Genomic DNA, 14,553 nt, shown 5'->3' with positions numbered 1-14,553 from the left:
TACATTGTTAATAGGCTACACCCCAATACAAAATTACAAAAGAAAAAAAAAATGCTGGCAACAGCTGAAGACAGGCTGAAAGAGGCAATGAATGGAAAAGAAAATATTAGATAATCAGAAAGTGAGGCAGCATTAAAAAATTATCGTTTTCAAGATGAGAGAAAAAAACGTAATATATGCTTGACAGATAAAAGAAGCTAAGACATACACATTTTCCAAGAATTTCAAATTTTCAGAGTTCCCCGTGGGTTTCTGATAGTCATCAATCAAAAACATCTCTGTCACAGGAGTCATCTTTGGAGGTTATTCTCCTGAGAACCAGTCATACTAATATTGAAACATCTAAAGCAGATAGAATAGTTTTATACAAACACAAAGACACATAGATCAAAGGACCAAAACAGAAAGCCCCCAGAAACAGAAAGTTATTAGTTTATCGAGTTTATTATTTGATGGAGAAGGCATCATACATACATTTTCTTTTACTCACAGACTTAGCAAATGGTGTTGGAATAGTGTGCTGGCAATGTAGGGGTTGGCATGAGATAGGGATCTAAATTAACTTCAGTTGGGTTAAGTTCAGGGTTTTCTTTAGTTCAGCTAAAATCTTCTGCCTGCTGGGTCTATTTCCGAAAAAGGGAGTTGAAGTCACCAACAATGGTAACGAAATCATCTATTTCTCCTTGTATAATAATTCTATTTTTGCTTCATGTCGTTTGATGCTCTGTTGCTAGGTAGCTACACATTAAGAACTGTTATGCCTTCTTGGGAGATTGGCCCCTTTATCATTAGCTAATGCCTTTCTTTATTCCTGACAATTTTCCTTAAAGTCTGCTCTGTCCAAATTTAGTACAGCTATTCCTGCTTTCTGATGGTTACTGTTAGCATGGTATATTTTTTCTCAATTTACTTTTATTCTATATGTGTCTTTTATTTTAAATGGATTTTGTTGTAAACAACATATAGTTGGACCATATTTTTTGGGCTACTCTGATAATGTCTTTTAATTGGTAAATTTAGACCACTGACATTCAAAGTGATTACTGATATAGCTGGATTAACATCTACCATGTTCATCACTATGTTTATTTCTTGCCCTCACTTTTGTTCCTGTTCTTGTCTTCCACTCTTTTTCTGCCATATATGGTTTTAATTGAACATTTCATATGCTCCATTTTCTCTCCTTTCTTAGCACATCAGCTTTACTTTTTTTTTTTTTTACTTTTTTTTTTACTTTTCTTTTACTTCTTTTTTTTTTTTTTTTTTTTTGGTGGTTGCCCTAGAGTTTGCAATACACATTTACATCTAATCTAAGTCTACATTCAAATATACTGTACCACTTCACAGGTAGTGTGAGTACCTTATAATAACAAGACAACACTATCCTCCCTCCCATTCCTTGTATCACTGAGGTCATTCATCTCACTTATATGTAAGCATACACAAGCATATATATATATATATATGTATATATATATATATTTATCTTTTGTGTATATATATATATATAAACACATAGAAATATAAACATAAGTATATATAACCAAATACACTGTTGGTATTATTGTCAACAAACTGCTATCTGTTAGATCAATTAAGAATATGAAATAGTGTTTTATTTTACTTCGACTTATTCCTTTTTTAATGTTCATCTTTTCTTTACGTAGATCTGAGGTTCTACATATTATTTTCCTTCTCCATATAGAACTTCTTTTCATGTTTCTCCTAAGGCAGATCTATTGGTAACAACTTGCTTTAATTTTTGTTTGCCTGAGAAAGCTTTTATTTCTCCTTTACTTTTGAAGATAATTTCTAGGTTGAATTAGAATTAGAAACAGAATTCTAAGTTGGTGGTTTTATTCTCTCAACACAAATATTTCACTCCACTTTCTTTTGCTTGCCTGGTTTCTGATGAGAAGTTAACTCTGCTCCTCTAGAGGTAAGGTGTGTTTTTTATTTTAGGAATTTATCTTAGGAATTTATCTATAGTTTGCAGGTGATAGATATATCTAGAGGTTTTCTGGTATTCAGTCTATTCAGTGTTCTCTTACCTTCCTGGATCTATGGTTTGCTAACATTAATTGTGGAAATTATCAAACATTATTGTTTCAAATATTCTTCTGTTCCTTTCTTTTCCTCCTAGTGTTCCCATACAAGTACAACACCTGCTGTACTTGTCCTACAGTCCTTGGATATTCTGTTCTGTTTTTATCAGTCTTTGTTCTCTTTGCTTTTCAGTTTCTGAGGATTCTATTCAGGATTATATTGCTCTAGCTTCTAGCTCAGAGACTCTTTCCTCAGCCATGTCCAGTCTAATAAGTTCATCAAAGGCAGCTTTCATTTCTGTTAGAGTGTTTTGATCTCAAGCATTTCTTTTTGGTTCTTTCTTTTTTATTATTATTAATTTATTTATTTATTTTACTTTACAATATTGTATTGGTTTTGCCATACATTGACTTTGACTTCCATCTTTCTGTCTACACTACCCATCTGTTCCTGCAGGCAGGCTCTCTACTTCACCCATAGAGCCCACAGCATATTCACCATAGTTGTTTGAAACCCCCACATCCCTGCTATGTCTGGTTTAGATGTTTACTCTGCCTCCTCAAACTGTGTTTTTTGCCTATTGGCCTGCCTTGTAATCTTTCTTGGTGGTTAAATATGATGCACATGATAAAAGGCACTGCTGTAAATCAGCCTGTGGTCACATGGTGGTGAGGGGTGGGGGAGGGGAAACATTCTACACCCCTAAGACTAAGTCACAGTCCTTAAGGGAGCTTGTGCCTCTGGACTGGGAACTTCTCAATGTTTCTCAGTTTTTCTTCTCACGTAGATGGGACAGGATGGCCAGAGTGGGCTGGAGTTCCCAGGTCAGTTCAGTTCAGTTCACTCTGGTTAACTACTCTCCCCGAGGGTAGGCCTTGTTAAGAATAGTCAACTCCAGTATATTTCAGAATGGTTCCTTTTCTCCTTACCCTGCAGGATGCCCAAAGAGATTTTTCTCCTCTGTTTACTGTGGGAATCTGGTAGAGCTTCTAGAGGCAAATCTCACATTAGGAGGGGAGGGAGCTTCACATGAGGGGTTTCCCTGTGGTTCTTAAATCCCAGAGCAGTTCACACTAAGCCTCCACCAATTCATCCATCACAGCTGAGGTCTTCCAGTCCTGGCTTAGGCTCTGTACACCATACCCCCTGTATTTGCCCTTCTGACCCTCTAGTACTGGGGGTAGGGATCTGCCCTGTATCCTCCCCTTTCCTTTGGCTCCAAAATGAATTGAGGATTTTTCAAGTCTTTTAAGCTCTTTACTTGTTGTTAGGACAGAGTGGTGACTTCAAGCTCCTTACATGCAAAACCAGAAACCAGAAGTCAAGTTCAGAAGGTTTTTGTTTCCCTATAATTTGATTTTTTTAAAACTAGTTGGTGTTAGAAATTGTTGACAATGCCTTTCAAACCCAGAGGTAAAGTCGCTGCCAGTTTAATGCAACCAGTGAAAATTCAAGGAAACACAAGTTTTAATGTGTATTGCCCTTTGGTCATATCAATTACACCAGCCTGACCTGTTTTCATCTCTGAGACCTGAACCCCTTTCTGATGTGTGTCCAGTGTTCCAGTTCTCACTGGGAACAGCAGAGCCTCCACTGAGAATTCCAGTCACCAGCCCCATAGTCAGACCCTCTGCTAACCCCTGGATTTCAGTCTACCATGCACCTCAAGCTCAGTTCCTGCCAATGCTCAGAGAAGAGCAGCAGCAGCAGAGAGGAATAAGATTTCTGGATGGCAAATAATGCACTCACCTTAAAAGTAATTTTTAAAATTACACAAACAGATTATCTTCCAAAGAGTACAGCATGAAAAGGGAAGGGGAGGAAAAGTAACTTTGCAGTGGCAAGACCTGACAAACACTATCTCAAGCCAAGTGATTAAGTTTAGCCTCAACAGTAGTAAGCCAGGTTGATAACTTGTACCTTTGATATAGTGTGATGAGAATGACTTTATATCTGTGGTCTACCTCCCCAAAATACATGAACTCAGTCTAATCATAAGGGGGAAAAAAAAAACCAGACAAATCTCAATTGAGAGATATCCCACAAAACAAATGAGTAGTCTCAAAACTGACAAGGTCATCAAGACCAAGGAAAGTCTGAGAAACTGTCACAATGAGTAGGCTAAAGAGACAGGACAAATAATTATAATGTGGTGTTCTGAATGAGATCCCAGAACAGAAAAAGGATACTACATAAAAACTAAAGATATCCGAATAAAGTATGGACTTTAGCCCTAACAACACATCCATATTAGATTAATTGTGACAAATGTACCATTCTAATGTAAGAAATTAATCATAGGGAAAACCAGTGTGGGATATATATGTTTTCCCATACTATGTTTTTCCAAAACTATATATATGTTTTTCCATACCATACTTTCCATACTATGTTCATAATAGTTCTGTAAATCTGAAACTATTGCACAGTAGCAAGGTTATTTTTTTAAATCCTAATCAAAATTAAGTTCTTTTTAATCACATATACATTCAATGACAAACACTAAAAACTTTTGGACAATAAAAAAATGTGCAACTCTAACATAAAAATAGCAATTAAGGGAAAGTATCTGTAGCAAATAGAACCAAAGATGAAGGTGTATATATATATATATGTAAGTTCATAAGTATGTATGAGAAACAGTGAGAAAAAAGTTAAATAGGGAAGAGAAGACTAGAATTCATACATAAGGGAATACAATGGACTAAACAACGAGTATAAGAAAAAAAAATTGGGTTGGGAGGGGTACACCACATGGCTTGTAGGATCTCAGTTCCCCAAGCAGGGATTAACCCCAGGCCATGGTAGTGAAGGCCTGGAATCCTAACCATTAGGCCACGAGAGAACTCCCAGAAAAAAAAAATTTTAACAAAACAATTAGGTATCTCTAAAGTAGCAAAGGGCTTCCCTGATGGCTCAATCGGTAAAGAGCCTGCAATGCAAGAGACCCAGGTTCCATCCCTGGGTCAGGATGTTCCTATGGAGAAGGTAATGGCTTCCCACTCCAATATTATTGCCTGGAGAATTCCATGGACAGAGGATGCTGGTGGGCCACAGTCCACAGGGTCGCAAAGAGTCAGACACTACTGAGCAATTAACACTTTTCACTTTTTAAGCAGCAAAATGGTTTCAAATAATACCTAGGGATGATGATGCTACATGTACACATTGTTCATACCTAAAATAAGATAAAATTCTTTTGAAAGTGCTGTGGACTGAATTCAGTTCAGTCGCTCAACCATGTCCAACTCTTTGCAACCCCATGGACTACAGCACGTCAGGCTTCCCTGTCTATCATCACTAACTCCTGAAGCTTGCTGAAACTCATGTCTATCGAGTCGGTGATATCATCCAACCATCTCAGAATTGCATTCCCCCAAAATTCACATATTGAAGTCCTGATCCCCAATGTGATGGCATTTGGAGATGAGGCCTTTGGGAGATAATTAGATTTAGGTCAGATCCTGATAGTAGGGTCCTCAGGACTAATGCCCTTATAGGAAGAACCCCTAGAGACCTCTCTCTCTCTCTCTCTCTCTCTCTCTCTCTCTCTCTCTCTCTCTCTCTCTCTCTCTCTCTCTCCCCCCCCTGTGGAGACACAATGAGAAGGTTACCGTCTCTAAACCAGGCAGAGAGCTCTCACCAGAACCAAACCACGCTAGCAACCTGATCTCTAACTTTCAGGCTCCAAAACTGTGACAAAATTAATTTCTGTTGTTTAAGCTACCCAACATATTTTGTTATGGCAGCCTGAGTTGACCAGTACAGAAAGGCAACTTGAGAAATATCACATAAAGAGCAATATAAGTAGTCATCCCTTTTATAGCCAATAATTCTACATAGGTGAAGTTAAACTTTCAGAGACAATTCAAAAATATAACAAAACAATACACATTAAAATATTCACTACTTAATTTTACGAAATGTCTAAGAAAGGAGAAATGAATAAGTAAACTAGTGTTCCACTTGATCTAATATGACATCATTTAAAATCATTACGAAAATTATATAGGCTTATAGGAAATGATTATAATAAAACTAAGTGCAAACCAAAAGCAAAAATCTACAATATGAGGCTAACCATGTAAAGAAATATGGGCAAGATGTAAAAGGGTAAGCTATAAACAAATTTAATTTGTTGGAAAACATTTTCTCTTTTATTTTAGTTTAAGGTTACAAGAAATCTGACTCAAAAATGTATTTGACAGTAACTTTGGATAGATCCTTTCTTAAGCTTAATCACATCCTAAATGTTAAATTATAGAGAATTGTGTTTTTCCAACAATAGTCACTATATTCAAAAAAACGAGAATGAAATTTTTTTTTTTTTAAAGAAAACCATCAATTTTCTCTACTACATACTTTTTTATTATGTTACTACTTACACAGAGAGGGTTTCCAAAGCATCTTCAAAGATGTCCTGGGGGAACAAAAAACACAGTGAATGTCTCAGGAATCAAGAACTTTAAATATAAAAGAGACGTGTGCGCGCGCGCGTGTGCACAAGTGCCCAAGCACATGTGTGCATGCCTCCCTGCAACAAAGTGGGGAGTTTGGGTGGGCTGCAGTAGAACTACTCCACTTAACGCTCACTAATGTAATTCCTTTCAGAGAAATCAAGCACATGAATGTAAGTGAGATTTAACTTAGGTAGGTTTTTCTAAAAAAAATAAGACTAGTAAAATATTCAGCTAGCAATCGAACTGGGCTAATCTGAAAAAACTGTGACTCCTCTAAAGGAGTCTTCAGTCTCATTCAACCCAGAAGCACAATGAAACAAATAACAGGACTGGCCCGATTCAGTCATGTCTTTCTCCCTGGCTGGCCACGTTAGCGCCCCTGGGCCTTTATGTCACATCCAACTCCACAACCCACCCAGCAAGTCTCCCTGCCGCCAGACTGTTCTCTACAGCAGAGCGGGCAGCCTTTTCTTTATGCCACTGGCCTGTTCAAAAGTTGCATCAGGAGAAAAACCCAAACACACACACACATGCACACTCACATCTGCTGACAAATCCACACATGCTCCGCACACTCATACACACTGACTCACAAGCTCACCCATAAACTCACAGACACACACACACTTAGAAACACACATACGCTCACACACAAACTTACACATACACAAAGTTCCCTCATAGCTGCAAAAATCAAATCCAAGCTCCTCATCCAGTTATCTGGGACCCACTATAACCTAGTCAAATCTTCAAAGCCTCCTTCCCTCACATTCCTACCACCATTTCCACAGCCACACACAGGACCTCCCTGGCCTCCCAGCCCCCATACTTCACATTTGCCATTCAATTCTTCACATAACAGCTGAAGTTACTCTTATCTTTCTCTTCTTTAATAAGCTCACATCATACTACTGCTTTAGACTTCTTTAAAAGTCTTCCACTGCACGTAGAATAAATCCAAATTTAATAAACATCCAAGACCTACTATATAGTATAAGAAATATTCAATATCTTATAATAACCTATAATGGAAAATTTTCTGAAAAAGAATATATGTACACAATATATGTTTGTGTTTGTGTGTGTGTATACATGGGTGCTTAGTCGTTCAGTCATGTCTCTTTGCGACCCTTTGGACTATAGCCCGCCAGGCTCCTCTGTCCATGGAATTTTCCAGGCAAGAATACTGGAGTGGGTTGCCATTTCCTTCTCCAGGGGATCTTCCCAACCCAGGAATCGAACCCAGGTCTCCTGCACTGCATGCAGACTCTTTACCGACTGAGCTACAAGGGAAGCTTATATAATATAAACTTGAAACACTGTAAATCAACTATATTTCAATTTTTTAAAAGAACAAGGTAGAGTCCTGAAAGAAAAATAAAATTCAAATTCCTTCTCAAAAATCTATGAAGCCCATAAACGACCCTGCCAGCCTCTGACTACCCCTCTGCCCACTGGCCCCCTTACTCACTCCACTTCAGCCACAGGTCTGACCTTCTGTTCCATGCACAAGCCAAATTCATCCCATGCCTCTCTGCATGTCTCTTTCCTAGAATGTTCTTCACTCAACTCTTCCTATGGCTGACTCACTCTTATCCTTCCATTTTCAAGTCCTCTGATAAACCAAATTAAAATTACTAAGAATAGCAGCATACTAAGTTTCCCATCATCTGATTTCTTTCATTCTCAATACCATTCTTAATATCATAATCTCTAATCATCTCATTTGTTTACTTGGTTACAATCTGTCTCCATCAGGGCAGGTTCTCATTTATCATGTCTACATAGAAATCACTAGGGCTTGGCACAGAGTTGTTGCTCAAAAGATACATGTTGCTGAATGAATGAATTGAGCTTGGGCCAAGAAGGCAATGATCACATCACCTCATTTAGAGCTATAACACAGAAATGAAGAAAGAGGACCCAAGAGCTTTTCTCTCATTTGATTATTAATACTGAACAATGTATACACCATACTACGGCTTCCCTGGTGGCTCAGATGATAAAGAATCTGCCTGCAATGCAGGAGACTAGGGCTCAGTCCCTGGGTCGGTTAGATACCCTGGAGAAGGGTTTGGCAACCCACTCCAGTATTCTTGCCTGGAGAATCCCATGGACAGAGGTACCTGGTGGGCTACAGTCCATGGGGTTGCAAAAGACTCAGACACAACTGGGACACTAAACACGTACAACATACTGACTCTGCAGGCAGGCAGGACACAAAATGTGTAAAAACAAAAAAGAAGAAACATTCTAAGTAGTGGCAGAACTGAGCTGAGAATTTGGGATCCCTGATCTATTGATCTACAGTCATACCATATTCTGTAAGGGAGGTGGAGTCAGGGGCAATTCCATCTTATTCCTCACTCTCCAGAGACTAATGACTGGAGCAAAATCAGAAGCTCATAAACCAGCCACTGAAAGAAAAAGGAGCTGGTCCTATAGCAAAAGAACCTAAGCCAAAAGTAAGAAGACGCTTCTCTGGCCTATATAAAAATTTCTAAGAAAAGACTCCTTTCTCCAAGTCAAAAGTCTGAAGAGGCTCTTGGCATCACCAACCTTGTCATTTTGAATCACAGCCCAGTGTCCCACATTCTAGTATAAGGTTTACCTTCTGAAGGGTTGCAGATAAGGTGAAAGACTAGGCTCTCCATGAACCCAGTTCTATCTGTGATGACCAATTAAATTTACCTGTGCCAGACACCAGCTCATGGTCCCTCCAGCATTCCTGCTAACCCCACCCAGGCTGACCTGTACCAGGAAGGAGGAATGCAGAGAGCATGCTCCTGAGAGCTTCTGTGCATCTGACCCCCTCCTCAAAAACCTCAACCCAGAGCAGAGCATACAGCAGGCATGGAGAAACTGAGTGGGCTTCAGGAAAGATAGCTCAGAAAGCCAGCTCTCCTTTTAAAAAGAAACAAGGCTAATGTTTACACTTAAACAAGTACTACCCCTATACCCATCTCAGTGTTATAGTTTTTCCATTAGACACATACTGATGTGAGAGATGTACCATAAAGAAGGCTGAGCACCAAAGAATTGATGCTTTCAAACTGTGGTGCTGGAGAAGACTCTTGAAAGTCCCTTGGACTGCAAGGAGATCAAACTAGTCAATCCTTAAGAAAATCAACCCTGAATATTCACTGGAAGGACTGATGCTGAAGCTCAATCTCCAGTACTTGGCCCACCTGATGCAAAGAGCTCACTCACTGGAAAAGACCCCGATGCTGGGAAAGACTGAGGGCAAGAGGAGTAGGGGGTGACAAATGATGAGATGCTTAGATGGCATCACTGACTCATGAGTTTGAGCAAACTCCGGGAGATAGTGAAGGACAGGGAATCCTGGCATGCTGCAGTTCATAAAGTCGCAAACAGTCGGACACGACTTAGTGACTAAACAACAGCAACAGTCCATCTCAAAACAAGAAACACTAAGTTATATCCAGTAAGAAATCATCTTCATTTGAGTAACACTTCTCCCTTTAACATATGCAGTGTGTGCCTGAGTGCTCAGTCGTTTCAGTCATGTCCGACTGTTTGTGACCCTATGGACTGTAACCCATCAGGCTCCTCTGTCCACGGGATTCTCCCCACAAGAATACTAGAGTGGGTTGCCATGCCCTCCCCCCAGGGGATCTTCCTGACCCAGGGATCGAACCCACATCTCCCGCATTGCTGGCAGATTCTTTATCCCTGAGCCATGCGGGAAGCCCCTATCCTTTGCAGCAGGTTCTCTAAATAAAACATACTGTACAGCATGGAAACCACAGCTAACAATATTTCATCACATATTTGAAAGTTGTTCAAAGAGCTGATCTTGAACATTTTCATCATACACACAAACAAATTATGACTATGTGACATGATGTATGTGTTAGCTAACCTTATTATGGTAATCATTTCACAATACAGTCATGCATCAAATCATTAAGTTGCACACCTTAAACTTACACAATGTTATAGGTTAACTATAGCTCACAAAGCTGGGGGAAATTTCTTAATTAAAAAATAATGTTAAAATCAATTTTTTCCATTTAGATGAATAATAAAAATTTAATTGAATGCCTCCACATGACAGAGAAAATCCACCAGAGTTCTAGGATATTATTCTAATAAACTAGAAATGAGAAAGAGAAATAGAAAAAAAAGCAAGACAGAAGGATAAAAAGAGGAAGAAAACTTTGTCTCTAAAGACCACACAAAAGGTGATTTTTTTTTTCACCTAAAAAAAACAAAAGGAGTTTCCCTGGTGACTCAGATGGTAGAGAATCTGCCTGCAGTGCTGGAGACCCAATTGGATCCCTGGGTTGGGAAGGTCCCCTAGAGAAGAGAAAGTTACTCATTCCAGTATTCTAGCCTGGAGAATTCCATGGACAGAGGCTACAGTCCATGTGGTCACAAAGAGTTGGACATGACTGACACACAAAGAGAAGAACTAAGATTAAATGAGGGCCTAACATGTGTCAGGCACTTTACAAAGCTCCTCCCAATTTGTATCAAGTAAATTCAGTCACAGGTAAATACCTGAGCAATACTACACAGCTGGTAAGTGAAGGAACTGAGATTCGGCTCCAGATAACTTCAAAGTATTTTTTTAATGTTAATTTAAAAAAAAAAAAAAATCCAAAACTTGGAGCTAAGGCAATTGGGCAGGAGTGGAGAGGCAGAGGAGAGAAGAGGGCATCATATCTCTGGAGGTAATACTGCAGACTGTTGCACAAATCCTCCCAAGGATTCTTGAATTCTCTCAGATGATGTCCTTGTGTTTGACTTTGCTATTTACTATCAGATTAGAGCCACAGCACCTCCTTCAGAGGTATGAGTCCTCAGTTACCGGCTGCAGGGGCAGGGGGTCTGGATGCAGCAGACCTGGTACGGTATAAGCCCTCTTGGAGGAGGTCGCCATTAACACCACCAAAGAGCCGCCAGAACTTACACAGGACTGGGGGAACAGACTCTTGGAGGGCACAAAGAAAATCTTGTGTGCACCAGGACCCAGGAGAAAGGAGCAGTGACCCCACAAGAGACTGACCCACACTTGCCCATGAGTGTCTAGGAGTCTCCAGCAGAGACGTGGGGTGGTGGTGACCTGCTGCAGGGTCGGGGCACTCAGTGCAGTAGTGCATGCTGGGACGTTTTGAAGGAGGCTGCCATTATCTTCATTACCTTCACCAACAACAGGGAGGGAACACAGCCCTGCCCATCACCCATCATAACAAGACTTAGTTTCCTCCTCAGTCAGTCTCTCCCATCAGGAAGCTTCCATAAGCTTCTTATCTTTATCCATCAGAGGGCCAACAGAATGAAAACCACAATCACAGAAAACTAATTAAACTGGTCACATGGACCAAAACCTTGTCTAACTCAATGAAACTATGAGCCATGCCATGTAGGGCCACCCAAGACAGACGGGTAATGGTGGAGAATTCAGACAAAATGTGGCCCACTGGAGAAGGGAATGGCAAACCACTTCAGTATTCCTGCCTTGAGAATCTCATGAACAGTATGAAAAGGCAAAAAGATAGAACACTGAAAGATGAATTCCCCAGGTTGGTAGATGCCCAATATGCTACTGGAGATCAGTGGAGAAATAACTCAAGAAAGAATGAAGAGATGGAGCCAAAGCATAAACAACACCCAGTTGTGTATGTGACTGGTGATGGAAGTAAAGTCCAATGCTGTAAAGAGCAATATTGCATAGGAACCTGGAATGTTAGGTCCGTGAATCAAGGCAAATTGGAAGCAGTCAAACAGGAGATGGCAAGCGTGAACATTGACATTTTAGGAATCAGTGAACTAAAATGGACTGGAATGGGTGAATTTAACTCAGATGACCATTTTATCTACTACTGTGGGCAAGAATCCCTTAGAAGAAATGGAGTAGCCATCATAATCTACAAAAGGGTCCAAAATGCAGTAGGTGGATGCAATCTCAAAAACAACAGAACAATCTCTGTTCCCTTCCAAGGCAAACCATTCAATATTACAGTAATCCAAGTCTATGCCCCGACCAGTAATGCTGAAGAAGCTGAAGTTGAACAGTTCTATGAAGACCTACAAGATCTTCTAGAACTAACCCCCAAAAATGATATCCTTTTCATTATAGGGGACTGGAATGTAAAAGTAGGAAGTCAAGAGATACCTGGAGTAACAGACAAATTTGGCCTTGGAGTACAAAACGAAGCAAATCAAAGGCTGACAAGTTTTGCCAATACTACACACCACTCATAGCAAACACCCTCTTCCAACAACACAAGAGAAGACTCTACACATGGACATCACCAGATGGTCAATATCAAAATCAAATTGACTATATTTTTTGCAGCCAAAAATGGAGAAGCTCTATACAAGCAAAAACAAGACCGGGAGCTGAGTGTGGCTCAGATCATGAACTCCTTACTGCCAAATTCAGACTTAAACTGAAGAAAGTAGGGAAAACCACTAGACCATTGAGGTATGACCTAAATCAAATCCCCTATGATTATGCAGTGGAAGTGACAAATAGATTCAAGGGATTAGATCTCATAGACAGAGTGCCGGAAGAACTATGGACAGAGGTTCGTGACATTGTATAGCAGGCAATGATCAAGACCATCCCCAAGGGAAAGAAATGCAAAAAGGCAAAATGGTTGTGGGAGGAGGCCTTACAAATAGCTGAGAAAAGAAGAGAAACTAAAGGCAAAGGAGAAAAGGAAAGATATACCCATTTGAATGCAGAGTTCCAAAGAATAGCAAGGAGAGATAAGAAAGCCTTCCTCAGTGATCAATGCAAAGAAATAGAGGAAAACAATAGAATGGGAATGACTAGAGATCTCTTCAAGAAAATGAGGGATACCAAGGGAACATTTCATGCAAAGATTGGCACTATTAAGGACAGAAATAGTATGAACCTAATAGAAGCAGTAGATATTAAGAAGAGGTGGCAAGAATACACAAAGAACTGTACAAAAACGATCTTCATGACCCAGATATCCATGATGGTGTGATCACTCACCTACACACAGACATCCTGGAATGCAAAGTCAAGTGGGCCTTAGGAAGCATCCCTAGGAACAAAACTAGTAAGGTGATGGAATTCCAATTCAGTGATTTCAAATCCTAAAACATGATGCTGTGAAAGTGCTACACTCAATATGCCAGCAAATTTGGAAAACTCAGCAGTGGCCACAGGACTAGAAAAGGTCAGTTTTCATTCCAATCCCAAAGAAAGGCAATGCCAGAGAATGCTCAAACTACTGCACAACTGCACTCATCTCACATGCTAGTAAAGTAACACTCAAAATTCTCCAAGCCAGTCTTCAACAGTACATGAACCATGAACTTCCAGATATTCAAGCTGCATTTAGAAAAGGCAGAGGAACCAGAGATCAAATCGCCAACATCCGTTGTGTCATCGAAAAAGCAGGAGAGTTCCAGAAAAACATCTACTTCTGCTTTATTGACTATGCCAAAGCCTTTGACTGTGTGGATCACAATAAACTGTGGAAAATTCTAAAAGAGATGGGAATACCAGACCTCCTGACCTGCCTCTTGAGAAACCTGTATGCAGGTCAGGAAGCCACAGTTAGAACTGGACATGGAACAACAGACTGGTTCCAAATCAGGAAAGGAGTATGTCAAGGCTGCATATTGTCATCCTGCTTATTTAACTTATATGCAAAGTACATTATACAAAATGCCAGGCTGGATGAAGCACAAGCTGGAATCAAGATTGCAGGGAGACTGCAAGATTAAGTGTCCAAACCGAAATAGTTAATTTTTTATGGAGATATTTTTATGTGCTGTGGCAATGTTGTTGTATTTTTAACGTATTTTTGTGTTTCTTCTGGCTTCCCCCCATTAAAATGTCAACAGATATTTGTAGTTTATTGTTCTTATGCTGATTACTATTAACTTTCTTCTTTATGAAACTGTGTCTCAGTGAATGTCAAATATTTTTGTTTATTTGTAGTTTTACTTTATAATTTTGCTGAAATAAATATCTTTCTGCTCTATTAGAAAACAAACAAACAAAAAAAAAAAGATTGCAGGGAGAAATATCAATAAT

General features: G+C 39.6%; 1 protein-coding gene across 3 annotated transcripts in view; it reads right to left on the bottom strand.

The window, feature by feature from the left end:
• TTC39B (tetratricopeptide repeat domain 39B) overlaps window positions 1-14,553 on the bottom strand; it is a 145,854-nt gene that overhangs the window by 96,019 nt on the left and 35,282 nt on the right. For 2 of the 3 annotated variants that reach the window (XM_061132624.1, XM_061132626.1), the window contains exon 2: window positions 6,432-6,466. The exons of the other annotated variant lie outside the window; for it this stretch is intronic. In XM_061132624.1, coding sequence (XP_060988607.1) covers window positions 6,432-6,466 — 35 coding nt within the window. The remainder of the gene's footprint in view (window positions 1-6,431; window positions 6,467-14,553) is intronic. 3 annotated transcript variants of the gene reach the window in all.

This window comes from Dama dama, chromosome 29 (genome assembly GCF_033118175.1).
Source record: "Dama dama isolate Ldn47 chromosome 29, ASM3311817v1, whole genome shotgun sequence".
Lineage (NCBI taxonomy): Eukaryota > Metazoa > Chordata > Mammalia > Artiodactyla > Cervidae > Dama > Dama dama.
Note: the sequence above shows the minus strand (reverse complement) of the source record. Positions and strands in the feature narration are given on the sequence as shown.